Raw genomic sequence first — 26,724 nt, forward strand, 5'->3', positions numbered from 1 at the left:
TCGGAACACATGTTCACAAAAAAACAAAAATAATCCTGCAGCGCTGGTGTAGCCAAGGAATGGAAATCACCTGGCTTGCCCATCGGTAAGAAAGATGCTGAGTTAACGAAGAATATTAATACTACGGACTCTTACAGTCCTCAGAAACAAGGCAGATCTGTGTGCGATGGCAAGGAATGATGTCTAACACACGTCTACCCTGCAAAAGACTCGAGGGCAGAGCAGTCTGTATAATAGTCGGTCATTCGTTTTTAGAAAGGGAGGAGGTTAACAGTCTCCAACAATGGTGGTTGCTGAGAACCGAAAACGCTGTGATGCAGACGGCAGATGGCGGGGGCCAGGTTTCTCACTGTTGGGGCGACCCACACGGCAATGAAGGACAGTTTGAGACACCAGGGTGAACTCATGCTTAGCGTGATACATACATGATTCCACACAGGACTAGGACTTCCTAGTTATGCACATGAACATGCATTTCCTTGCACTCTCAACTGAGGGGCGAGGAGCAAGGACATTCCAATAGCAATGAGGACTGACAGGTTGCCGGTTCGATTCCCGGTCAGGGCACATGGGTGGGCTGCAGGCCAGGTCCCCAGGTGGGGGTGTGTGAGAGGCAACCAGTTGTTTCTCACATTAGTGTTCCTCTCCCTTTCTTCCTCCCTTCCCCTCTCTCTGAAAATAAAAATCTTAAAAAAAAAATCCACAGAAGCAAGAATCCCAACAAATTACAAAGGAAGAACAACAACAAAAAATCAGCTCAGATTTAGTATACTGAACCGCAGAAAGCCCAATGCAAAGAGAAAATCTTAAAAGCCGCAGAGGGAATAAAAAGGCATCATCGCTGAAGGCGTGACAGGTGTCACTGCTGACCTCACCGCGGAGGCCCAGGGACAGGACAACGACAGCCTCAGGTGCTGACAGAGATGCCCAGCAATCTAGACGCCCAAACCTGGATACACAGTGTTTAAAGAAACCGAGTAAAATAGAGATATTTTCAGACAAATTCTTCACCGGCAGACTCCCACTGAAGGAAATTCTGGAAGGGCGGGGGGGCGGGCTAAGCAGTAGGGGTCACGTGAAGGCCTCTGCCACCAGGAGCAGGGAGAGGTCCTGGCCGGCGTCAGACGTAACGTGTGGGTCTGCATGTCACCAGCGGCAAAACTAACAAACCCACAGAAGGAAAAAACGAAAGAAACCTAAAAAGAGCAAACAGGATACTAGAAGATGCCAGAGCCCGTGCCAAATATAACCAATGACACCGTAAGAATGTATTAAATGTGTTCTATTTCTGAAGGAGCGTGACCCGCCGGTCCCGTTGGGAAAAGCGGCCTGTGTTTCTCACGTGAGTCCAGCCGCCGGAAGACACACACACACACACACACACGCACACACACACACACACACACACACGTCCAGCGGGCAGCCAGGAAGTGTTGGGGAGTTGAAACTGGATGAGGTCACGGGTGAAAGATGACCCAAAAATTAAGACACAGTCTCCCTGGACCGGAGGCCGTGCAGGGAGGACCAGACCTGGCACTGAGCAGGGCTCAGGGCAAACCACTGGCCCAGCGCCACAGGGGGCCCAGTCCACAGCCCAGAGAGCAGGTGTCGTGACCCCCAAGGGACCGAGATTGAGCCTGGAGGCCACTCCTTTCCCACAGGCCCACCCCATGGCTTGAGAACCGACTCCCCCTCCACAAACCCCCCCATAGCCGACAACCGGGAAAGGGGCCCCAGGCGCTCTGAGTACAGTCCTTTTCCAAAGGAACACGGCAGCACAGCCGGGCTAAGGGGGCTGCCCACAAGCACACGGCCCCACAGGCCATCAACTTAAGGCTTCCGCCTGGAGCTGGAGGGAGGCCCTCCCAGCTGGGAGTCCTTCCAGGGGGAACAGAATGGAAACACAGAGGACACAAGCAGCCAGCAGCACAGCCCCCAACACAACCACCCTCATCAAGCACGCCGCTGCCCTCAGCCCTAATGTGGACGACCTCTGACCTCAGTCCAGAAGACACTCCCCAACCCAGAGCCGGCAAGGACCGTCCTATGGGGGACGGGGCCACAGATCCCAAAGGGCCAAGAGGGCGAAGGCAGAGTCCACTACGAGCTCACGGCGCCAGCAAGAGGAAGGACACGGGGAGCTCCCGGTGTGCGCCCCTCAAGCTGAAGCCGAGGGAGGCCTCCCGCGGGAGGCTGGGGCGGCTGGCTGCGGGAGGCCGCGGGCAGCCAGGCTTACAGACTCCCTGCAGGGACAGGCCCAGGAAAGAGCCAAACCAAGGTCACTAGACCCATTCACTCGGCAGTCCTCCGCCCGGGAGTTTACCCAAAGAAGGGAAAAGCTGTGAGCGCCGAGGTCGCCAGGGCTGTTTACACAGAGCCGAGCCCTGAAGACCGCGCGGGCCGCGAGAGCTGCTGCGCCCTGGCGGCGCTGGCCTCGCAGACGGGGCAGCGGCCGCAGCGAGGCACACGCCAAAGCCCCGAGGCCAGACACCCTGGGCGCACGGAAACAGCGTGTCCGGGACTCGGTTGGCTCGTCCCTAGGACGGGCTGATCCTACCCAGGCTCCGTGGGTGTGAGGCTAAGGATGTGACGACGACACAGGCACAGGGTCGGCCTCCCGGCCGGACCCAGATGAGCGTTCACGGAACAGCAGCTCAAGCAAATCGAAATGCCGGAGTCTTGACCGCATCTAAGACGCGAACGACGCAAGAATGCCGCCGGCGCCCCACCCCCGCCGGCGCGGCCGTGGGAGACAGGCACCCCCAGCTGCTGCTGGAGAGCCATCTCACGGCAGCCCCGGAGCGCGTCCCCCGAGGCCGGAGGTGTCACTGCGCGGGACTTGACCCCTGCGTGCCTTGGGAACGTTCCGCCAACCTCAGCTTGTGGCACCGCGAACCGGGATCCCACACACGCAGAACTGGAAACAACTGCCCGCCAAAGCGGGCACGTCGCCGAAACGGAGCCAGCCACAGAAGGGGGTGCTGTGACGCTGTCACGCAAACAAGGGAGGGCGTGCCGACACCCTGGCGGGAATTTGCGCGTGGACACCTTCCGCACACCTGTCAGCAGGACTGGGTGGAAGCTCAATACCATTTTTTCGGAGGATATTACCAGAAACTTAGTTTGCAGACACAGGGACTCAGCACAGACTGGGGACCAGACATTTTAAATTGTACACCTCTCTCTCTGAATTTTTTTGAACCATGTGTTCATTTTGCTAAGGAAAAAAACCAAAAACCCCACAGGCCCCAAATGGCATCGCTCATGCCAAAGGCCTGTGCTACCAAACCTAGACTGCATACCTGGTCTAACCGTGGCTTCAGCCTCTCCCAGGAACGTAATCTTAACCAGCCTGGAACGTTCTGGCCAAGCACCAATAATCTGTCACATGGGACCCTGAACAGGCACCTGTATGATAAAACCCTCCCCCTTCTCTTCCCCCAAATATTCCTTTCTGTTCCTTTGTCAATAGCCCCCTTGTCCCCCTTTCTGCCTAGAAAAGCCACCCAGTTTTGCCCTGCCTGGTGTAGCTCAGTGGACTGAGCACTGGCTTGTCAACCAAAGGGTTGCTGGTTTGATTCCCGGTCAGGGCACAGGCCTGGGTTGCGGGCCAGGTGCCCAGTTGGGGGGGATGTGAGAGGCAACCACACACTGATGGTTCTCACTTCGATGTTTCTCTCCCTCTCCCCCTTTCTCCCTCTCCTCTCCTCTAAAAATAAATATATATTAAAAAAAGACTGAATCACATTCCATTGTATGGGCTTGTCACATCTTGTTGATCCGTTCGCCCATCCACCACCAGAGACCCGGGTTGTTTCCACCATCATGAACGCTGCTGGGCAGCTCTGTTCAAGGCCCGTTTCAGCTCCTCTGGGCCCAGACCCAGAAGTGGGGTCGCTAGGTCATGACTGTTTAAGTTTTCAAAGAACTGCCAGACTTTTCCACAGTGGCCATATCATTTTACATTCCTGCCAGCAGTACACAAGGGTACTCTTTTTATTTATTTAAGTTATTCATTCATTTATTACTTTTTTAAATTTTTAGAAAGCGGGGAAGGGAAGGAGAAAGAGAGGACAAGAAACATCAGTGTGGTTGCCTCTCATGTGGCCCCCCCTAGGGACCTGGCCTGCAACTCAGGCATGTGCCCTGACTGGGAATCGAACCAGCAACCCTCAGGTTCACAGCCCGCGCTCAATCCACTGAGCTATACCAGCCAGGGTGGGTACTCTCTTTTTAAATTGTTTCCTTTCAATGGCTGCTAAGGAGACCGAGTTGTGGGCTTCTGGCTTATCCCTGGTGTTGCTGGTACTGTGTGGTTTATGATGTGACGTGTCCTATGCTGGCAGCACTGACACTGCCCACGACAAGCTGGGAAAACCCCACACCCCCTGGCCTGGACTGGCGGCTGCCCGGGTGCAGCCGGGCAGGGTCGCTCGCCAGGAGCCCACCCGCTGTTGTGCACCGAGGGGGGCGATGCTGGCTGGGGCCCCTCCCACCGCCCCGGGCAGGGAGGCCGCTGGAGAAAGCGGAAAACCTTACGAGGGAGGGCACTTACCTGTGCGGCCCTCCCAGCGCCGGGCATTCCTGACGGGCCGGGTCTGACCGCCCTCCCCGGAGGCCACGGCGAGGTGCCTGTCGAGTCAGGCCTCACCGCCTGTCGGCGGAGAACGTGGTGCTGGCAGCACACGGTGCCCGCGGCCTCGGGGCCGGCCCAGCAGGCCTGGGCACGGGCTCCGGAGCCCCGGGCGTGGGAGTGCCCCCCACCCACAGGCAGTGCCTCCCACCCACAGGCAGAGCCAGAGGGGCCCCGAGGGGCCCTGAGGTCGAGCTACAGCTCCCGAGACCCTCGACCCCCCCTCGCTCAGGTTCCTCGCCGTTTGTTCGGAGCAGGGCACACCTGTATGGCATGAGGAAGCCAGGGTGGGGGTGATGGAAGATGCGGCTTCCCGGACCCCGGCCGGGACCTGGACTAAGACTCAGTGCTGGGCCTGGAGTCTGCATCGCTGGGGAGCGAGCTCGCTTGAGTGGGCTCTGGAAATAGCTGGCCTCCTCCTCGGAGGAATGCAGAGGCAGGGGAGTGCCCCCCAAACTGAGGCTGTCAGGGGGACTCTGGCCATCAGCCCTGCAGGGGTCACTTCTGCCCCACACACGGAAGGGGGTCAGAACTGGGGTACCAAGGACCAGGCCGGAGGGAAGGGAGCACCCTTCCCGAGGACCCTGCCTCCCTGCTCAGCTGAGGGACCTCAAGGAGAGGAGGACAAGGCCTCAGCGGTACCACGGGGCTCCCCTTCCCCAGGGGAAGACGGGCAGCCTGAGACTCCCTGACGACGGGGATGGTGTTCCCAGTGGCCGTCCTGCGGAACCGCACACGGCCTTTACTCCGTCCGCAGACCAGAGGGGCAGGAGTGGGGCCCCGGCCAGGAGGCTAACCGCCCTGCCCGCCCCGCAGAGCCAACTGCGGGGAAGCTGGGACTTGTAGGACCCTGTCCGTCTGATTCCAGGCCTGTGCTACAAATAACCGGGGGGGGGCGGGCGGGAGAATGCCGGGAGGAATCAGCTAAAACGCCCCCACGTGTGCAGCCCCAGACGCCAGCCGGCACCTGCGTGGCCCCTCCTGGCCAGGCTGCATGCTCTCCCGGCAGGCGGTCCAGGGGGACAGTCACAGGGCAGGGCAGCCTGACTCTGCCCCTGCTCCCTGGGGGCCCTGCCCACGGGAGGTTTTTGTGAGAACAGGTGACAGTGGTGCGACCAGCTGGGCCCTCCAGCCCCCCACCCAGGCCAAACTCCCCCGTTCTTTGATGTGGAACACAGGTATTTTCAATCCCCGATCAGGCGCTCTAGCAAGGCAGCTTCGTTAGCCTCTTCCACCCGGAGCCCGTGGGGGTAGAAACACTGGAGCTGCAGGCGGGCCCGAGGGAGCTGGCCCTGGTGATGCTGGGGCGGAGGGGCCCGGCCTGGCCTGGACACGCGGACTTGGGGCTCCCGCAGAGCAGAGGGGGCCGGGCCAGGACGGGGCAGAAACGGAAGGGTGCTGACGTAAGGTGTGCACGGGCCTGCGCTCTGAGGCACGTCCTGACCCGGAGGGACTCGGGGGCCACGGCGATGAGCCTGACAAGCAGAAGTGAGACCCAGAGAGTGGGGCTGTGCCCCCTCCCGAGTCAGGGGATGGCCAAGAGGTTCCACACCCCCCTCCCCTCGCGCTGCCTGGCGGGCAACGGCTGCCCAGAGGCTCCCAAGGAAGGGAGGGCAGGAGGCTGCCCCGTGGCCTGGAGGTCAGGCCACGACCCCCGCCTGCCCGGTGGGCTCTTCAGAAACCGATCGACCCAATGACGCTGCCCAGGCTCTGGTGCTCACCCTCAAAGACCCTTCAACAGTCACCTTTTGTCCATTTAAAATGTCAGTTATCAGACGTTCTGAGCTCCTGAACTACATTTCCATTGTGTTTATACACTTTGGAACTTTCCATTTACATCAAAAACCACATTTTATACCACTTTTGACTAATTTTGTTTTAATGGGAATCTGGGGTTAGCTGTGCCCCCCCCCGCCCTTCACCTTCTGGTTACCTACATTGTCAAAAGCATCGTCTGCTAAACAAGGGACAAGTCTGACAGCATCTAAACCCAGGGAACGGGCCCTCGGCGGCCCCGCAGACGCGGAACCAGACACAGCCCTCAGCGCTCGGGCCGGCCGGCCAGCAAGAGCCCAGAATCTGGCCGAGGACTCTCCCCCAGACACATTTACCCAACAATGCACACGGATGACCAGCTCAGTGTCCCTGAGGCTCCCAGTCCCACCACCAGTTCCCCACACTCTGGGAGGAAAGGGAGTCTACTTACGGCAAATAATTCTAGGGTTGAATCACTGCATTGTGACAAAAAAAAAAAAATAGTAAAGGGTTTCCATTCTGATCAACCCAACACCATGACTGTACAAAAACCAGTTTTATTAGGTAATTACCCCAGGTGTACCTGTGTTCATGCTCTAGGTCACACGTGTTTCTCAGCCGGCCCAGGCTCATAGGCAAGTTACCAGGTTAGTAAATAGGAAAACTGTTCTGCAAAATAGCAACTGTCGGCTTAAGGCATCACTAACATTGCAGAAGGAAGCAAGGTCACTAGGGAAGTGTGGACAGCCCGGGACGGCGGTTTCTGGGACAGGAGGCCCCCCCCAAAGGGCCGACCCCCGCCCCTGTCCGACTCCAGAGACGGTCCTCTGGCCCTGGGAGACCCGTCCACGACATCACGGACAACACGCTGTCTACTCCTCATGTCCAGGTTCAGAGATCAGCTGTATAAAAAGCACTCTGTCCTGGAAGCCCCAGCACATCTGTGGGGCTCCCGGAGGGCTCCCTCGGTCCCCCCTGCCCGGAGCAGGGGAGGACGGAGATGTCTGGAAGGCTGGTTGGGCTCAGTTTTAAAAAACGGAGTGGCTACTAGAAACACGGAGCCGGGGCAGAAACCCCCGCGGCAATCACATGCTGAGTCAGTGTCCTCCCAGAGAGCGGGCTCCTACGGTTCTCGGTCCACGGACGCGCTCGGAGCAGGGCAGGCCAGCGCGGCCACGAGCTGCCGCCGCCTCACTGCATGCCGAACCACTGCTCCTGGTCAGCCCACTGGGCCGCCTCACTGTCGCTGCCCTCCAGGTCCCCTTCTTCCCCACTCCCTTCCATGTCGTCCACATCCTCCTCCTGAGTGGCGTCCGTGGGACTCTCCTCCTTCTCCATCTTCTGCATCCCCTCTAGAGACTTCTGGTCATTGGGGTCCAAACTAGGGGACAACAAAACAAAGGAGAGGCCTGAATCTCTGCCTTGCGTCTTGCTGGCTGATGCGTCACCTCCCTGGCGCGGCAGTGAATGACCCCCGTCACAGGGAGACGGCTCACGCCTGGCCTCTCCGGATGACTCCAGGTCCACAGCGGGGTCGAGGGGGTCCATTGCTAGAAGTGGAAAAAGGGGTCTTGTCCTGATTTTTAGACTTCTCAATTTGAGATTTTCTTCACTTACTTCTTAAACCTTTCCATACAATTTCCCCTAGCTTTTTGATAGCGGAAGCTACCAGGTAACACAGAAATAGTAAACAACCACTAACAGAAAAATCCAAATGGTATTTCTTAACAGAATTGAGTTTTTAAGCTGCAGAATTACAAAAAATACTGATTTTTCTGTGAGTAAAACTGTTCCATGTTCCTATGATATAAACAAACATACCAGCATTCGGCAGTTAACCAGACCCACCCTTCCCAGGGAACAGGTGTGTCAGCCCCAGATCAGGCCGCAGCACCCAGGGCAACCCCACCTGGCTCCCAGTGCAGCAGCTAAGAGCCACCACACGTGTAGAAGCCCCTGAAGTTCAAAAGCTCAAGAACATTCGTTTGCTTGGCTCCCAGGCAACCTTTCCTCTTTTTGGGGGGACCGCCCCAGGCCAGCCGGCGACCAATCTCTATCAAATCCCACCTCTAATGAACGTCCGGCATTTTATTTTCTCACTTGCTTCCGGGCTTCCAAAAAGCAAACGAAACCCACGTGGGAACCCTGCCCCTACTTACATAACTGCAGACCGACTTGTTTCGTCTCCTCTCCTCTGGATCCTTCCACACAGCTCTCACCCACACCCAGGGCTCCCCACCCTCCGCACCCCCACCTTGCCTTCCAGAGCCTGCAGCGAAAGCACTTAGCACGTGGTACCCATCAGTGCGCACGTCCGAGACCGAGGGCAACGGGAACGGCAGCATCCCTAGCGGTTACGGAGATGCCGGGCACAGGAGTGGTACTCAGCTGCTGAGCAGGTCAACGGGTGTGATCAGACTCAGTTAAAGGCAGGCCGTCACCAGCACCTCACAGACACGCAGACACCCCTCAAAGAAATCACTTCTGTATTAAGCAGTAAGAATACCACTATTTATTTAGTATTTACTAGGTATCAGGCACAGTGCTAAGAGCTTTACATGGAATAATCATTTAATCCCCATTTAATCATTTAATATCTAATAAGGTAGATAGATATAGACAAGGAAATCTGTTAGTAACTTGCCCAACAGGTGGTGAAGGGAGTATTCAAACTTCAGAGCTGAAGTTCTTAGCTGCTACAGTAGGTAGAAATATGGGAAAGTATTTACAACACTTTGATTTGAAAAAGCCGAGTATAAAATATATACTACATATAACCCTATAAAAATATGTGTGTGTGTGGTCAAGGCCAGGAAGGTGACCTACACAAATGAAAACAGGTGTTACAGTGGTACGAGCTGGTCATGAGCGGAATGGTTCTTTAATGCTGTTAATATAATTTTAAAAAACTGCAGAAGTTATGAGTTCACAAGTTACTCTTCTAGCATTACTATTATGACTCTGTTTCCAGCCGCGGGCACACTGCGCGTGTGTTTCCGGAGTTCCCGTGACCGCTCCCTGCCTCCTCGGCCCCCGTCGACCGTCCCCCCGGGGAGCTGGGCGCCTACCTGAGTGCTATACTATACTGGTCCATGGCTTCCTGATACTCATTGACAGCTACAAGGAAATCTCCTAGGATCCGATGCAGGACACAGTCACTCTGATTAGCTAGTGCGTTCCTCAGCAAAGCAATTCCATCTTCGTATTTCTGTTCTCTGCCTGGAGGGGGAGAAAAACCCTCATTTTCCAGCTCCACAACATTTTGAAAATACAGTCCCATCTCAAGTCTTACACATGAAACCACAACACCGATCACAACCCGACAATCTATTGTGTAGACACCCTCAAGAGATCAGGGGTGTGGCGGGAAGTGAGAGCAAGCTCACCTGGGCTCCTATTCCATTAGCAGACCTGCAGTTTGGGTTCTGGTTTTTTAAAGGTGCTATTAACCTAGTTCCAACAAAAAGCCAGCATGCATTTTATTTGCCAAACTAGCCCAAACCTAGGAGTTCCTTGTAAATTGGAATAAACAAAAACAAAAAACCCCCAACCACCAAGGGTAAAAGGGAAATCGTTAACAGAATCCAGATGGGTCAAAACCAGTTATATTCAGTCCAAACCAGATCAGAATCAGCTGAACGAGCATCAACCAAGTCCAGCCCCGCACCAGCCAGGCACCGCCAGTCCAAGCCGGTCCAGGCCGGCTGCACGCGCCTGTGCTAGCCAGTCCGCCTGGGCTCAGACCTACCGCAGAAGGAACACACGGGTCTCCTGAAACCAGCTGCACTGGGGCGGCCAACTGAGATCAGGGTTTATAAAGTGAAAGGAAGGAAGTAAATAAAACACACTCACTAAGTAGTTCTGCTTTTTTCACCACAGCCTTAATGTAATCCGGCCTTTGGTTGAGGGCTTTATCTAACAAAGTTTTGGCTTTCTCCTGTGTTACTGGGTCTTCGAGACAAACGGTGGCTAAAAGGGTGAGGGTCTGTGCATTCGCTCCTAGAGTTTTGTAAACGTTGTTAGCCATCACCATTGCTTCACGAATGCTGTTGGAGGCTAAGTAACATTCAATGAGACCTGCAATAAAATGCAGAAAGACCAACCCCATTACCATTCCAAGCCATGTTTCCACTCTGCCAGCCTTCCCAATTACAAGCCTTCCAAGCTGCAGACCGGGGCAGGCGGGGGAGAGCTCTGGTGCTGAGACTAGATGGAGGGCATGCTGATGGAACAGCGGATAAGCGCTCCTCTCCGGGGCACCGGGAGGGTACGGGAAAAGCCTGCACCGCAGAGCTGCCTTCGGTTAGCGGAGGCGACTCACACGCGAAGTGACCGAAGCGTGCAGGCGGCCCAGCTGAATGCCAGAGGAACACACGTGACACCCGTCGTTAGCTGGGAAAGTGACAAATGTTTCCAACAAAACCCAAGGTTCCTCTTAACAAGCCGTTACTGTCCAGCTGTGTTCCATCCCCTTCAGTGCTAGATTTAAGCTCCTACAGTCCAGAGTGAAATGTCCAGTTCTACAAACTAAAGGCCCTTGAGAGCAACCCAAGGAGAAAGGAAGACCTTTTCATTTGAAACATAAGGTTATCTCCAAAAGCATTTGCTAAGGGCTTCCCCAAACTAGACGGAAAGCACTTGTCGGAGGACGGCCCAAATAGACTCGGGTTGGCAGCTCCCGCCGCCTTTCACACCAACGGCAAGGCCGATGCCCTGCGGGGACACCTCACGCAGAGGCACCTCTCGGCTTCTCACGCCAAGTCGAGGAGAACAGAGGAAGTACTTCTTGGCACAAAACATTCAGCAAAACAGAAAAACGGCTTAAACCCCAAACCCACACAATCCCTGGCAGGTTCTCTCGGCACACTCCTCCACCCTGGCAGCATTCATAACACTTGTGCACACTCCACCACACACTGTGGTTACTTAACCAGAAATTACCTAACTCTTAAGGGTAACGTGTTCGCGTCAGAATATGGCTGTTCGCAACTACTTACTGAGAAATCGTACTTCCCTGCTACAGCTTCATCGGGACGTCCAAAGGAGACGGGAAAAACGCGCTTCGGTACTGGAGGGTCACAACCAGTAGGGGAAGCTGGCCTGGGGGCTGCGAGCAGGACCAGGGGGCATAACCGGAGTCGCCCTGATCCAGTCCCCACACGGGGGCTTTAGCGAGGGCAACCCGTGAAGCCTCACCTGCCAGCCACCTGGGGAGCGACCTCTGCCGCCACCACTCCAACCAGCCCGTGTCCCAGCACTGCGGGGGCGGGGGTGGGGCTCTCCGACAGCTGCATTCCCGGGCTCCAGTGAGCCGGGCACCCAGCACAAATCAGCATGATACAGCAGCAGGGAGGTAGGGAGGTGACCATTTCAGGATTGAGAATTTTACTCCAGCCCTGGCTGGTGTGCTTCAGTGGTTGGGTGCCAGCCTATGAACCAAAGTGTTGCCAGTTCGATTCCCAGTGAGGGCACATGCCTGGGCTGTGGGCCCGGTACCCCTGGTAAGGGACACGTGAGAGGCAACCACACACTGATGTCCCTCACCCTCTCTACTTCCCTTCCTCTCTTAAAAAATAAGTAAAATCTTAAAAAAACAAAAACAAAAACAATTTCATTTGAAACCAAAAGCTTGGTCTGCTGGGGTTTCTTTAAGAACAAAGCCAGAGTAGGCATAACTCTCTGGCTATCTAAGCAGATTTGTTCTTTACCCCAACTTCCAGATTTTATTTTTCAAAGTTGAACTCATCTTCCTGTTAACAGCAAGTCACTCCTAGACTCTTCGTGTTTTATTTTTAAATTCTTATAAAAAATATGCTTTGGAGGAACTGCATCTTGTAAGCTCTATTTTAAAGGCTGTGACTGAATCATCAAACATCGCTGAAGCTGGCACAGCTCCTTTGAACTCCTAGGGTCAGTTCACAGGAACCTGAAATAGTACCTAGCAAGCGAAGTCTGCCCCTGACTGTGGCCGCTCTGGGGGCCACGGTGGACCAACCAGTTCCCACAACCGGCACCACCGTATGAACATGGAGCTACTCTGTAAGTAATACTTCTGGCCCAAGGTAAGGCAACTGTGAAAAATAATAAAGACATAAGAACAATAACCAAGTGATTCAGCACAGTGCCAGCACAGACAGATTCACATTGAGTTGGCCACATCTGAGAAACCAAAAGGAGGGGGGGAAAAAACAATAAAAAAAGCAAAAAACGACCTTAATTACCTTACTCACCAAAAACCAGGAAAAAAAAAAGAATGAGAAAATGGATTCTGAAAGTATGGAGTGAAAAGTCCAGCAAAAGCTCTCAAGAAATTTTAAATGCTTAATGCAGCGATTCCCAAACTTGCCTGAACGTTAGCATTACCTGGGATCTTCAGGAAATATTGATGCCTACTTCCCATCCCCAAATATTCTGATTGAAATGGTATCGGAGCGAGCCAGCACCAGATTTTCAGAAGTCCCCCCAGTGGACCCCAAGTGTACAACAGAGTGCGGGAACTGCCAGCCTACCGACACCTCCCGTTTGGGTGCTGCGGCCGCACCTGCAGCTTCACACTGTCACCCGTAATTTTCCCTTACCTTCGTAACAGTCTAGGCGGCACGGTGCAAGCCGGATAGCCTCTCGAAAGTGGATTATTGCTTCTTGGACTCTGCCCATGTTTCTGAGCGCTGCTCCCTTAAGCAGCAAAGCTTGAACACTATTGCTGTTCAGCTGAATGGCCTTAGCTCCTAAATAGAGGGCGCGAGAGTAGCGTTTGCTGTAGAAACTATGACACCTGGAGGGAAAAACAACCAAAAGTTTCTGAGAGACCACAGGCACACCATGTTTTACTGAACTTTGCTGCTCTTCACAGAGGTTGCGTTTTTTGCAAATGGAAGGCAAGGTCCTCCACCAACAAAAATATTATGACTTGCTTTATCGCAGAGGCTGGAATTAAATCCACAGTATCTCCGAGGTATGCCTGTGTAGAGAAACTTCACCAAAAATTAAAACAGAAGACTCTCTACAGCATAATCACTACAAACCAAACTTAACCTATGATACTGGGTTGGCCAAAAAAATCTGTTATGATTTTTTCCATAAAATAAAAGACACATTTTTCATTTTCACCAATAACTTTATTGATTCGAATATTTTGAGTATGTCGGCCATCTCCTGTGTGGTAGAACGCTGACTGTTCTCAATTATGTCTCGATTTGCTCGCTCTCAACTCCAGCTGGTCACCCAGCGGTGGGGCACCGCACACCGAGAGACCTCCAGCAGGAACTTCACAGACCACTGTGACTTGTTCAGTCAGTCACAGCACCTCCCCATACGTGGCACAAACCCTTTTTGTGTGTTGTGGTTGCGTTTTTACCTTTCTTGAAATAATAAAGCATAATATGCCCAAAATGTTGCATATTTTCTTCTACATTCAATATTAAAATGGCTACACAAAAATTCACCAATTTTGTTAAACTTTTTAAAAAGGCACGCCGATACACCAGCTGTTACGAGACAGTCCGACAGAACTGTTTCGAAGGAAGGTAAAGACAACTAAGCGCTACTAGGGCATCTCACGGAAAAAACCAAGTGAACTTTTTGGCCCACCCAATACTAGTGAGAAGAAACCAGAACAAAAAAACCAACCTACTAAGTATTTATTTTGATATAGAAGGAGAAAATGACGGGAAAGAACCTGATGACCTGGATAGGTTATCAGATTAGACACACTCAGAGAATTTATTAAGCCAGGTCAGTAACAAAGTAGCAACTCCTGGCCGTTCACTGAGGCTTCCCACAAGTAAGCGCTGAGCTCACGATCTCAATCAACAGCCACCCAGGAGGCCGGGGGATAATCCTCCTTCTCCAAGGGACAGAAGAGGACACTAAGAGGTGGCTCAGGTGCCCCAAGTCAAAGACCATGATTTGAATCCAAGTCAGAGTATCTCTTAACCCTGTGTTTTCAAACTATATTCTATTCAAGAAAAACCAAAATTTCCTCAAGAAATTTGAAAACTGGGAGGAAGGGGAGTGCACACATACCCAGAGACCACCCAGGGTTCCGCGTGTTGATCAGAAATGTTGAAAAGGCGGCAGCCGAGGTTCTCCACATCCTCCAGCCGGCCTTCCCGTGCCAGGAGGTAGCCGTATATGTCCATCCCTAGGGAGGAAGAGGCTCTTGAACGAAGCAGCAGGGGCTCTGATGAAGGAGAAGCACCCCCTCAGAGCCCACACGGAGGCCCTGGCTCCTTTAGGGTCTGAGCCCTTTCCGTCATCAAGGGCTCCTTCCAACAGCATTCGGTTTCCAACAAAATGACTTATAAAAAGACAAAACACACCCAAAACTTCAAAAAGCAAAGAACCTACCTCACAATGGGAAAGCCTGTGACTGTCAGACACCGTCTGTCCCTACAGCCTGCGGCATAATATGCAGCCACCCTAACCCGTGACCAGAAAGGACCAGAGAGGGCATCAAGGAAGCTCTCTCCTCCACGAGGTCCAGGCACAGTCAGGGCACACAGTGACTGTGCCCTTCAGTCCTGGAATAATGCTGGCCTTTTCCGGAAACAGCATCTCGTCCTGGAGTCTAGGTCACGTAAGATCACCCCCCCACACACACTTCATTCTCACTCGTGTTGTATGAAAAGGGCCCCTGCCTCCCGTCACCCGGCTCTCACCACCACTCCCCTCCCTGCACTCCCTGCCGCCCCTTCGGATCCCCGGGACAACGCCTCTCCAGCCGAGACTGCTGCAGCGCCCCCCGCCAGCCCCCCCCTCTGGTCTGAGCCTCCGGCTCCGAGCTGCCCACCGCCAGACCAGCATCTCCCAACACCATGTGCATCACGGGCAGGGCAGCGTGGAGAGGAGATGGGCGCTGAGCGAGCGGGAGACCCTGAGCAGACAAATCCATCTTCTAAGTGTGCGCCCCCTCTCCCCGCTCTGGGGTCCTCAGGGCTGCACGACTTTACTGTAAGAAGGTCATCCTCATGGCCTCTTTGGGGCCTTTACAAGCAGACTCAGCCCACCTCGTCGACCTTACTTCCCACTACTGTTCCTGAGCACACACCTTTCTCTCACGGCCAGTCCCCCAACAGCCAGCCTTTAGAAGGCCCCGTGGCTCCCCCTTCAGCTGCAGTCTTATTTCAGATCCATGATTTTATCTGTTGTTCACTCCTAATTATCCCTTATCCCTTTCTTAATATCTGTTCACTTTATTCCCTTTTAACTACACTAAGGACACAGTAAAGCTAAATTCCCTAAAAGGATATCATGGTCCTGGGTACGCCATCCAAATTCTCAGTCAGGCACACCATAAATCCATAAATCCTAAGAAGAGGCTGTGACTCCTTCCAAAAGAAAACAAGCTAAATAATGATCTGCGGCGAGATGACACTCGAATGAAGCAAAACAACTGCTCGAGTGGAGCCACCCGAGTGTTAGAGACATGTGCCAGGGCCTACAGAAAGGTAAAAGGCTACTGTAACACATTTTACAAACTGTTTCCATGAAAAACGACATCAGAAGATCTGCCTACACCTTCTCCCTGTGTTCTCTGATCTGCCCCTCTACAGCCGCTGCCACCCTGCCCCAGGAACGGAATGACTTACCTTTGATCAGATAAGGATCCAACATCTGTGCTTGTTCAAATTTGAGGACCGAGTTCTTATTGTCTCCGGCTCTGAAGTACAGGTCTGCTAAGCTCCCCAGGAGATCCACATTATCGCGCAACAACGACTTTTTCTCCAGTGAACTTTAAGATATTAAACATTGAACCTTAAAATCTGTTATAAATCCTTTTAGCTGTTAAATCTGGGTAACAAGCATATAGGTACCATTTCATTTTGTGTATGTATAAAAGTTTTCGTAAGAAAAAAACGCTAAAAACAAACTGTGTAGTCCTGGCCTAGTAGCTCAGCTGGTTAGTGTTGTCCCAATACGCCAAGGTTGTGGGTTCAATCCCTGGTCAGGACACATACAAGACTCAACCAATGAATGCACAAATAAGTGGAACACAAACAGATGTTTCTCTCCCTCTCCCTCTCTTGCTCTAAAATCAATCAATAGAACTTAAAAAAAACAAACTGTATACATCAGACTTTCTTATTCTGAGCTTATCATTCTAAAAAAGTTATACAGGATAAGAGAGTAAATACACAAAATAAACCAGACACCTCTTGTTACCTAGACAGAACTTTCTGGTTGCAGTTTTTCAGTGGACAAACACATGTGGTGTTAAACGTAATGTCATTCACAAGTGACAGCTACTTATTACTCAACCAAATGACTGTACAACACAAACCCCACTGTGTTGTTCTTGGACTTGACCTGACTGAAATAAAAAGAAAATCCCGACTTAGACACACAACCCAGAACAGATGCTGCAATAAACTATGCTTCTGGGGTGTGCAAAAAGGTGTCTTCCAGGTTTAAGCAAGCCGCACACTAAAGCAGTCCCCTTTGCAGGGGTTATTACTTCTGCAAGCACAGAGCTAAACTCGGCCCAAGCTTACATTCGACAGGCGCTCAGCAGAGACTGTTACATCCGGGGCCCTTCAGTACACAACAGACTAACAAAGCCCAAGGATCGCCGGCTGCAACACCAAGAGATAAGCATCTAATTTTTCTGCTTTGCTAATTTAGATACATCAGACCTCCTCGCAAAGAAAGGGCCCCAAGAATGCTGAACTGATTCTGTGGCTCTCACCAGATGGTATTGATCGCTCTCGAGTTGTCCCCCGTGTGCACAAAAGCATATGCTTTGATCCACACGGAGAGCCAATCCAAGTTAGGCACAGTCTGGATCACGTTCATTGTCATCGACGCCACCTCTGCGCCCTTTACAGAGAGAGACAGCAAACCTAAGCCAACAGAAAGCAGGAGAAAGAAGGTGAGACCTGGCATCGCTCTTCAAGTAGCAACAGGTTACCCTTTCCCTGGGCTGTAAGGCAACCCGTCCTTTCCCCATTCAGAGCAGGACAGGTATGACAGAACAAACAATTTAATATTTCCTGATCAGTGAAATCCATGATAACGGTAATCCATTATATCACTCTCTACAGGTGGAACTTTTCAGAAAATAGAGGTATTCTAACGTACAGCCAGGACCGAGAACTCCCACCGCGGGGAGGGAGTGAGCGCTCCGTAAACACAGGCAGAGAGGGACCCGTACCGAGGATGGCATCGAGGGCCAGCGGGCACTGCCTCAGCACTTCCTTGTAGCTGGTGACCGAGGGGCGCTCCTGGCCAGCCTTCCTGTACAAGTTTGCCAGCATCATGTTTATCTGCAATAAATAGAAACAGAAGACAATTAAGATTAAGAGTATGTTGCAAAGAAAGTATTTCACCATCAATTTAAGCCCTAAATTTTATTACCAGCTACTATTTTACTTTTTACTGGAAAATCTACCCATAACCCCATGAAAATAAATAAAGGCCAACCCCATTCTTCAAATCAAACAAAAAATCACTACCTTTGTATTTCCTATGTCCTCCTGTTTCTAAAAGGAAAATCAAATTCCTTTCACTTACCCAACCAAAAGGTCCAATAATATCTGGACCAAAGATGCTGCCTCTGGAAATGGGAGTAGCATTCATTTGAGAAATGTTACAGAATTCTAATTACCTTGATTCTTTCTTGATCTTTTTTTTAAAGATTTTTAAAAAGATTTTATTTATTTATTTTTAGAGAGGGAAGGGAGGGGGAGACAGAGAGAGAGAGAGAGAGAGAGAGAGAGAGAGAGAGAAACATCAATGTGCGGTTGCTGGGGGCTGTGGCCTGCAACCCAGGCCATGTGCCCTGACTGGGAATTGAACCTGCGATGCTTTGGTTCGCAGCCTACGCTCAATCCACTGAGCTATGCCAGCCAGATTTCTTTCTTGATCTTAATACAGAAGATAGACTACCTTAGGAGTGCTCAAGTTTACATATTTTAAATGCGATTAACATCACAGCATAGAAAGTGAGGAATTCTTAACACAGCTAGTTAGGAAAGATCGGATGAATTTTCCCCAAAAAGGAAATGACGGATACAAAAGTACAACACTTGGCTTCTCCCTGACAGTCAGTCTAGCAGACAGACTTTAGCCTTTCTAATGCTTACAGCTTTGATCGATAGGTACTATCTGACTCATCCAAGTTATGCTACAAAAATCAAACTCTAATTGCCCTTTATAGGTGACAACAATCCAGAGACAGTTACACTATTTAAGTAGCATAATTCAAATACGTAACTCTGTAAAGTTCTATAAAAATAATCCTTCCAAAATGCAACAGGGAAAATTTGAGAAAAACCTAAACTTTTCAAAGAATACAGGAGTTACAGGGAAGGTATAAATAATCCTAAAAGTCCAAAGAGAAAAACACAACATTCCGATTTAAAATCAATAGACCATAATACAACACAGAGTTTGCCAGATCACTAACCTACGGAAGCAGTCAACATGAGGGCACAAAAGAAAAAAAAAGCCAACCCTAACCTCATCAATCCTCTGTAGCTTTGTTCACCAGATTTTACTCAAGAGAGCGGCTCTGAAGGTGAGGAACACCTGTTCCAATTGTGCACTTACAGTATAGAAAATAATCTAGTATGGCACGAATCCGTGCTGATTCAAACAACAAAATAATGAAATATCAGAAATAAAACTTTTTTATTTGGCCTCAGATTTTTCCATTTTAGGCTACGTTGAAAATGCAAAAGAAGGTCCTTAAAGGAAAGCTCCAGTATCGATGCCAATACTTAAAAAGAGTATGATGTTTAAATTTAAGAACCTTTCTTAACTGCCTGTTATCAACAAATCATGACTGATGGACCAACAAATATTAAAACTCCCCTTAAACCACCTGTCACTACAGAAGAATGAGTTCTGAGTACTACCTAGTGAGAAAGTGAATTCTTTTTAAAGCAAAGACTTACTTGGGAACACCACAAAGCCACATTCCACCGGTCATACACACAAGCAGTCATAATTTTCTAAAAACTGAGTGAGAAACTGTATGTTGGTATGTTTGCTCTCAACAGCTGAAGATTTACCAAGATAAAATAATCTCACACTGGAATTTCCTTTTAAAATGTGAAAGAACACGTGGCAATGTTTACCACACATTAACAGACGTTCATTTAGATGTACGCTGACTGGACTCACTTCCTTGTCCTTTACACAGACTGAGAAGCCAGCTACCTCCCCAGCAGACAAGAAAGAAAAACGGTAAATATCATGGTTGAGGCACATATCTCCGTGTGCTCCTGGCTACCACGGCTCTGCAGAACGAAAGAATACGAACTCCAAGTACAGGCAGAGTCCTGCAGTCCCTCTTAAATAACAGCAGTGAACACCGAAGTGCTGGGTGCCACAAAACCCACTGTTCCCAACCCCCTTCAAGTCACTGCAGAGAAAACAATGGTGTTATCTTATCCAATAAGATAATGAAGAGATATAATTCAAATTTTACAATCAAAACATCTTGCAAAAGGAAGGTATTCTTTTTTTTTTTTTACTTTTTAAAAGATTTTATTTATTTATTTTTAGAAAGGGGAAGGGAGGGAGAAAGAGGGAGAGAAACATCAATGTGTGGTTGCCTCTTGTATGTCCCCTATTGGGGACCTGGCCTGCAGCCCAGGCATGTGCCCTGACTGGGAATCCAACCAACGCCCATTTGATTCGCAGGCCAGCACTCAACAACTGAGCCACACCAGCCAGGGGGGAAGGTATTCTTCATATATGCAAAAAATTATTCTTTGGGGACTATACAGTCTTTCATAGAGTACCAGAACACAGTTTAGAGTATGAGCATTCAAGCTTACTGTGAGACAAGCACAGTCTATAATATACTTCCAAATGTTTCTAACAGCAGCCACCATCATAAAATATGCTGCGGAAATAACTTAATATAGAAACTCAGAAATTGTAAATACACCCTCAATCTGAGGAGCTACTTAAGCACATTCGCATCAAGTTTGATTGTTTTTACTTTGAAAACTCAGCAACATTTAGGTGAAAAAACACTAACTAAATACACTAGGTCCTCACTGCTTATATTCCTTTTTTTTTTAAGGGCAGGAGGACGAACACAGACATTTTGTCTGACAGACAAAATCCCCCACTGTTACGCACAAGACAGAAGCTTTTCAATGAAGAAAGATAGGTAATGAGCGTATACAGTAAAATATTAAATACTGGTGTGAATTCAATACTAAGAGCAAGGATTTGCACTGTTCTTCTAAACTAGACATAAAAACAGAACAAAACAACTATAATCAAAGATGCCCAATATAACACTCCTTACAGAACAGTTCTTTAAAAAAATAAAGTTCAGCCCTGGCTGGTGTGGCTCAGTGGATTGAAAGCCAGCCTATGAACCAGAGGGTCGCTGGTTGGATTCCCAGTTAGGGCAGATGCCTGGGTTGTGGGCCAGGTCCCAGTAGGGGGCGCACAAGGGGCAACCACACATTGATGTTTCTCTCCTCTTTTTCTCTCCCTTCCCCTCTCTAAAAAATAAATAAAATCTTTAAAAAACATAAGTAAGTAAATAAATAAATAGTCGTTCAGTTTGGTTACTCACCTAAATAATTGAAGGTGTTCAAGTCACTATAATGTGTTAACAAATCAAACACAAATATATATCCCTCATACAAGTAAGTACAAAGGAATCTTGTAGACTTGATTTTGAAAATGAAGAGATTAATAAAACCACTCTATCAATTGTGTACACCTACAGGATGCAAACCATGAGGTTATAAAGCAGCACTGTTACCTCCTGGAAGCATACCGCAAATCACTCTTTTCTACAGTAAGGAAAACCTAAGAATAAGCACTTGTAGTATTCTCCAGCTACCGCTTTCATCAGCTGAATTTTCAGGGGCTCATTAAGATCACTATTCTACCTCTCTGAAGCCCTAACCCCATTAACAAGGGAGCAAAGTGACACTCAGAGGCAAGAATTAAATGTTCAGATGCACTCCCTCGTGCACAGAGAAACGTGGAGAAGAGGGGTGGAAGGAACGAGGGGTTGAAAATGATGTGACAACTTACTTTGGGAGTTCTCTGTCTTGAAGGGATCCCATCGAGTATAGCGATGGCATCTTTATCCTGCTTTAGCATTGTGTAACATTCTGCCATTTTGTATTTCACTTCAATTTCAGACGGGAGACACTGCAAGGGAATGGAAACATCTCTTCAAAACACCAGAGCACGGGAATTCAGCACATACACCTCTATCTTGTTTTTCACTTAATAACTCCATCACATTCAAACTTACGGCTATAATTTAACTAGATCTACCTAGTGGACACTTCTGCTTCGTTTCTTACCATTATAAACAATGCTGCAACAGGCAGCCTTTGATATGTATCCTATAAATCTTTTGTGAGTCTACTATTAGAATTTCTAGCAATGGGATGGCTCTGTCAAATGGTAAAATTACAATTGCCCCTTCAATTAATTAATTATTTAATTATTAAGCAGCTATCAAAAATGGACAGGAATTCTTACATTTCCCATATACTTCCCTAGGTACTCACAGTTGTAACATTGGAGTTCCATTTTATAATGCTAATGACAACTGTACTGTCATTAGCATTATAAAAACACTTTAGATTTTGAGTTTTTTAATAAAAGGAATAATGCATGACTTCGGTTATAACCCAGATAATTCACAGTTAATTCCATTTTTAGATTCATCCAGAGTGAATTTTGCTTTAATCCCTTAATGTTTGGTTCAATGCATTCTTTCATCTAAGTGATTTTTCACATTTGTTTCTGCAGTTAAGTCCCCTTTAAAATTACATTTTATTTTACCATTTTCTACATCTAATCAGAAGTCTTGTAAATTCTTTCAGTCTCTCACTCCCACCACCCCTCCACCCCTCATCACACTTATCTCCAATTACCTGACTTTGTGGAGTGGATGCAGAATTTCCAGTTGAAGGTCTCACTTTTGAAGTTTTACTTAAGGCTTTCTTCTGCTGTAGAGCCATGGTGTACTTACTCACAGCATTCCGGTATTCCTTATCGTGAAAGAGAGAATCTGCGTGATACACCAAAAGCTGGTACTTCTGAGAGGGGGAGAACAACTCACTGGAAAACAAAGAAAGGACATCCCTACGTGGGCTGTTTTGAAATGTTAGAAAACACGCGCCTGCCCTCAGTGTCCCTTCTTGGTGTCCGAGCCGAGCACAGAACCTCACGCAATGAGGTTACAAGAAAGTAAATGTACCTTAAGTGCGAGTTCCTAAAATTAGCCGCATGAGAGTCGTCCTCTACGCTAATGTGGTCAACACATCTAGGAAACTGCCTTAAATTGTTTTAATGTTTTCTTTAGTCACTACAAAAGCCATGATACTTCTAAATCTGTAGAGGTATACAAAGAGAAATGTATCTTTTCTTCCCCTTCTTAAGCCTGACTTCTTAATTTAACAGTTTGACAGATATCCACACTCCCTTACATTAACATCCATTTTTAGGGTGAGACAAAGAACAATCACAATGACTTAACTAGTATTACCAAAGAAGGGATGAAAACTCAGAAAAGAGAAACTTCACCACTTGAATCCTTTTTAGGAAACTACTGAACAAAAAGGTCTGTAGGAACTGAACACTCTTCAGATATTGAAGAAATAGGAACAGTGAAAGCATGGAAATACAGGGAATAGGACAGGCTAAGCAAGTGGGATAAGAGGATTAGCCTTATTTGATAGTCTTTTTTTTTCTTCAATTTTATATACAAAAGCAAACTTTACTAGCACTAGAAGAGTTTCCATCTCCTGGAGTCCCAGGAGTTTAAGGACAGTGTAAGGAAATCAATGTTCCAAAACTTTCTTTAACCTTGAGTGTTGCTCACAAGCATTTTAAGTGCCTAGAAGCTGGCTACCATTTTTAATAGGAAACTCATTTTTAATCTCCTATCCCACTCTTCCTTCCCAAGTTAAAATGAGTTTACAATGTTCTTCTTTGACAGCTGAAAGCTATAGATGCTTAAAAATGAAAGTCGACCTGGCTGGCGTAGCTCAGTGGATTGAGCATGAGCTGTGAACGAGTGTCGCAGGTTCGATTCCCAGTCAGGGCACATGCCTGGGTTGCAGGCCACAGCCCCCAGCAACCGCACATTGATGTTTCTCTCTCTCTTTCCCCCTCCCTTCCCTCTCTAAAAATAAATTTTAAAAATCTTTTTTAAAAAATGAAACAGTCAAAGAACTCTGTAGACAGTTCATTTCTTTAGATTAGTGGTTGCCAGGGACTGGGAAAGTGAAACTGAGGAGTGACAACAGACAGATACGGTATTTCTCATCCTGGTGACGATGTACTGGAACAGACAGTGGCGATGGCCGCACAACTCTGTGTATGTTTAAAGCCACAGATGCATGTTATTTAAAAGGGTGAATTCCATGGTATGTTAATTTTATCTTAACAAAAACTATTTTTTTAAAAAAAGGATACAAAGTTTAAACACAGGATATAGTTAAAAAGGAAATTCGCTCTGGCTGGCGTAGCTCAGTGGATTGGCGCGGGCTGGGAACCAAAGTGTCCCAGGTTCGATTCCCAGCCAGGGTACATTCCTGGGTTGCAGGCCATAACCCCCAGCAACCGCACATTGATGTTTCTCTCTCTCTCTCTCCCCTCCTCCCTTCCCTCCCTAAAAATAAAATAAATAAAATCTTAAAAAAAAAAAGGAAATTCAAGGACTAAAAGGTTGAAAGGTATAGTTCAAATAGTTAAGATTTCTTCCAACACTGAGATTCCATGTATTGAATGAGAAATAATATTTGATAGAAAACTTTACTATACTCAGAAAGCATTCAGATATTTACAAATTGTAACACACACGCCTACTTATGTAAGCAGAAGTGGTATCTGGAGTGACATGGGAGAAACGGTTAACAGTTGTTTGCCTCTGGAGAAGGGAAACGGTGGGGTGAGGTTCAAGACTCAGAAGCACTTATCTGCAGATCCTTTCTGCTCTGTTTGAGTTATTCCACTGTGTTGTATTGCCAATTCAGTAAGAAATTCTAAAATATAAATAACAAAGGTCAGAATTTAAATGTCTCCTGAAGCTAGGAAACTGCCAGTTTAATCTAGTATGAAGAAGTCCAACTCTGGCTGGTGTGGCTCAGTGGATCGAGCACCAGCCTGCAAACCAAGGGGTTCCCGGTTCGATTCCCAGGCAGGGCATGTGCCTGGGTTGCAGGCCAGGTCCCCAGTATGGAGTGTGCGAGACGCAACCACACATTGATGTTTCTCTTTCTCCCTCCTTTCCCTTCTCTCTAAAAAAAATTAGTAAAATGTTTAAAATAAAAAAAGAAAAACAAGTTCAGTCAGAGGATCAAACTGCTTCCAGCTATCTTGTAATAGCTTCAAGAACCCAGAATAATGCCTAACTGGTGCATAAATTCCCAGCGGTGGAAACTGCCTTGACATATCACTCAGAGCCAATGAAAGGCTCCAGGGTAAACAGAGAAGGCTGACAGAGACCAGGCTCCTCCCTGTCAGCACTAAGTGGATGGTGGCAAAATGATGGGTTGCTCCGAGCCAGGTCCAAAAGCACGCTAATGGAAATGAAGCAGGGAGCAGTAGCCACACTGCAGGCACTTAAGGGGCCTTTCTCTTCTGCCCTAGACAGCTCCAGGAGCAGGCCACATGCGGATGGGTCCGCTCCCAGCAGAGGCTTCCACTGGAACACCATTCCAAGGCAGGAGGCTGCGGTAGGTCAGCCTGGAGACCAGAGTCAAAGGACTGAAACCCAGACGTCCAACTGCTCCCCTCACTACACGTGTGAACAACAGGGTTATTCACCTCCGCGGGGTTGTATGCACTTCCAATAAACGTGTGCGTGTTCTGTGCCAGGCACTGGCCTGACTGCATGAGGAGGGAGGAGTGATGCAGATTATGGATCTTAAGACTTCTCATCAGAAGGAAAAAACCTGCAACTACGTGTGGCGATGGATGTTAACTGAATTTACTGTGCTGATCACTTGCACACTATGTACAAATACTGAATCATTACGTTGTACTCCTGAAAACTCATGTAATGTCCCATGCCCATTGTACCTCCATTTTTATAAATAATGTGATGCAGAATGTCAAACAGGACAACGTGATAGGGCAGTGAGAACAAGGTGCAATTCTGACGAGCAAGGAAGAGTCCTCCAGAAGGATATCTGAGCTGAAACCTGCCTAAGGCCGCAGGTCTGAGTCGACAAGGAGCCTGGTGCGTCGAAGTATCAGGAGGCGGCGGCAGGGGGGCTGGGGGACGACGAGCAGAGTATGAGATTAAATCTGGGAGACAGGGGTTTGGCCCCGTTGGCCGTGGGGTTAAAGAAGGAACTTTAATTTCAGCACAATGGAGAAATTAAGGAGGAGGGCGACATGCACTAAAGGCTGGATGGGAAGAGCCCTGCGCTTCTTCCAGCGTTAGGGCTCAAGAAGCGGCACTTCTGAGAACGTGAAAGGGGGCCCTTTTGAGTCCTCACACAGGCGCCTCGCACATCACGGGGGTGCAGTTTTCGGGGTTCGCCGAGGCGAGGAAGCGAACCCTCCTAGTACACTCAAGGGGAAACACCCGTCTCACATGCGTCTCACATGCGGGGCAAAGGCACAGAACCAGGAGGCTGGATCTCGGAGCTCCGGTGGGGGAGACCGTGTTCTTCGGGAAGGCGCTGGGAGGAGAGGAATCAGCCCAGCGAAGTGACAGTCGCCAAGCCTGGCGACAGGTACCCCAGGAAACCCTACGCTGCCAGCTTTCGGGGAACCTTCGCCAGGATCGTCCTCAAGAGCCTTCGCCTTCCATGTCTCGAAGCCGCCGCCGCCGCCGCCGCTCGCCACGTTCCCGCCAGGGAGCTCATCCCAGCGCCGGGCACAACGCGCAGGGACCCAGTGAACTCAACTCGTGTCCCTTCGTGGGCTCCGCGCCACCAGGCCCTCGCGGACCCCGGAGCCTCAGCGGAGGCCCGCGCCCGCTCCTTCCCGCCTGTCCCCAGGCCCCCCCAGCCCCCGCTCCCAAACCAACCGGCGCCGCCTTCTCCTCAGCCCCAGGCCGCTCCCCGCCTCAACTCACGGGTTGTTATTACTCATTGTAAGTAACAGGCTGCTGAGGAGCCGCACGTTGGAGTGCAGCCCCGCGGCCGCCATGTCCCGCACGTGGTCTATCACATTCATCCTGCCCGGCAGGCGAGGCCGCGGGCAGCGGTGGCGGCGGCGCGGAAAGCCGGGAGGAGATGCTCAGGGAAGACTCCAAAATGGCGGTCTCGCCGGGGTCCATCGGGTCCACACGTGGCACCGCCCCCAGGGAAATAGGCAACTACTGAAGTGCCTGGATAAAAACCTCCATCCCCCACCGCCTCTTAACCCGCCCCTCACACCAC

General features: G+C 49.6%; 1 protein-coding gene across 1 annotated transcript; it reads right to left on the reverse strand.

Moving 5' to 3' along the window:
* Positions 1–6,927: 6,927 nt before the first annotated feature.
* ANAPC7 (anaphase promoting complex subunit 7) lies at positions 6,928–26,636 on the reverse strand. Its single transcript, XM_028528276.2, is given in 12 exon segments — positions 6,928–7,769; positions 9,457–9,607; positions 10,241–10,465; positions 12,967–13,163; positions 14,414–14,531; positions 15,979–16,121; positions 17,076–17,229; positions 17,541–17,652; positions 21,401–21,520; positions 22,258–22,444; positions 26,418–26,530; positions 26,532–26,636. Coding segments are annotated over 12 exon segments (1,800 nt in total). The 5' UTR covers positions 26,622–26,636; the 3' UTR covers positions 6,928–7,579.
* Between the last annotated feature and the right edge of the window lie 88 nt (positions 26,637–26,724).

This window comes from Phyllostomus discolor, chromosome 13 (assembly GCF_004126475.2).
Source record: "Phyllostomus discolor isolate MPI-MPIP mPhyDis1 chromosome 13, mPhyDis1.pri.v3, whole genome shotgun sequence".
In the NCBI taxonomy this organism is placed as follows: domain Eukaryota; kingdom Metazoa; phylum Chordata; class Mammalia; order Chiroptera; family Phyllostomidae; genus Phyllostomus; species Phyllostomus discolor.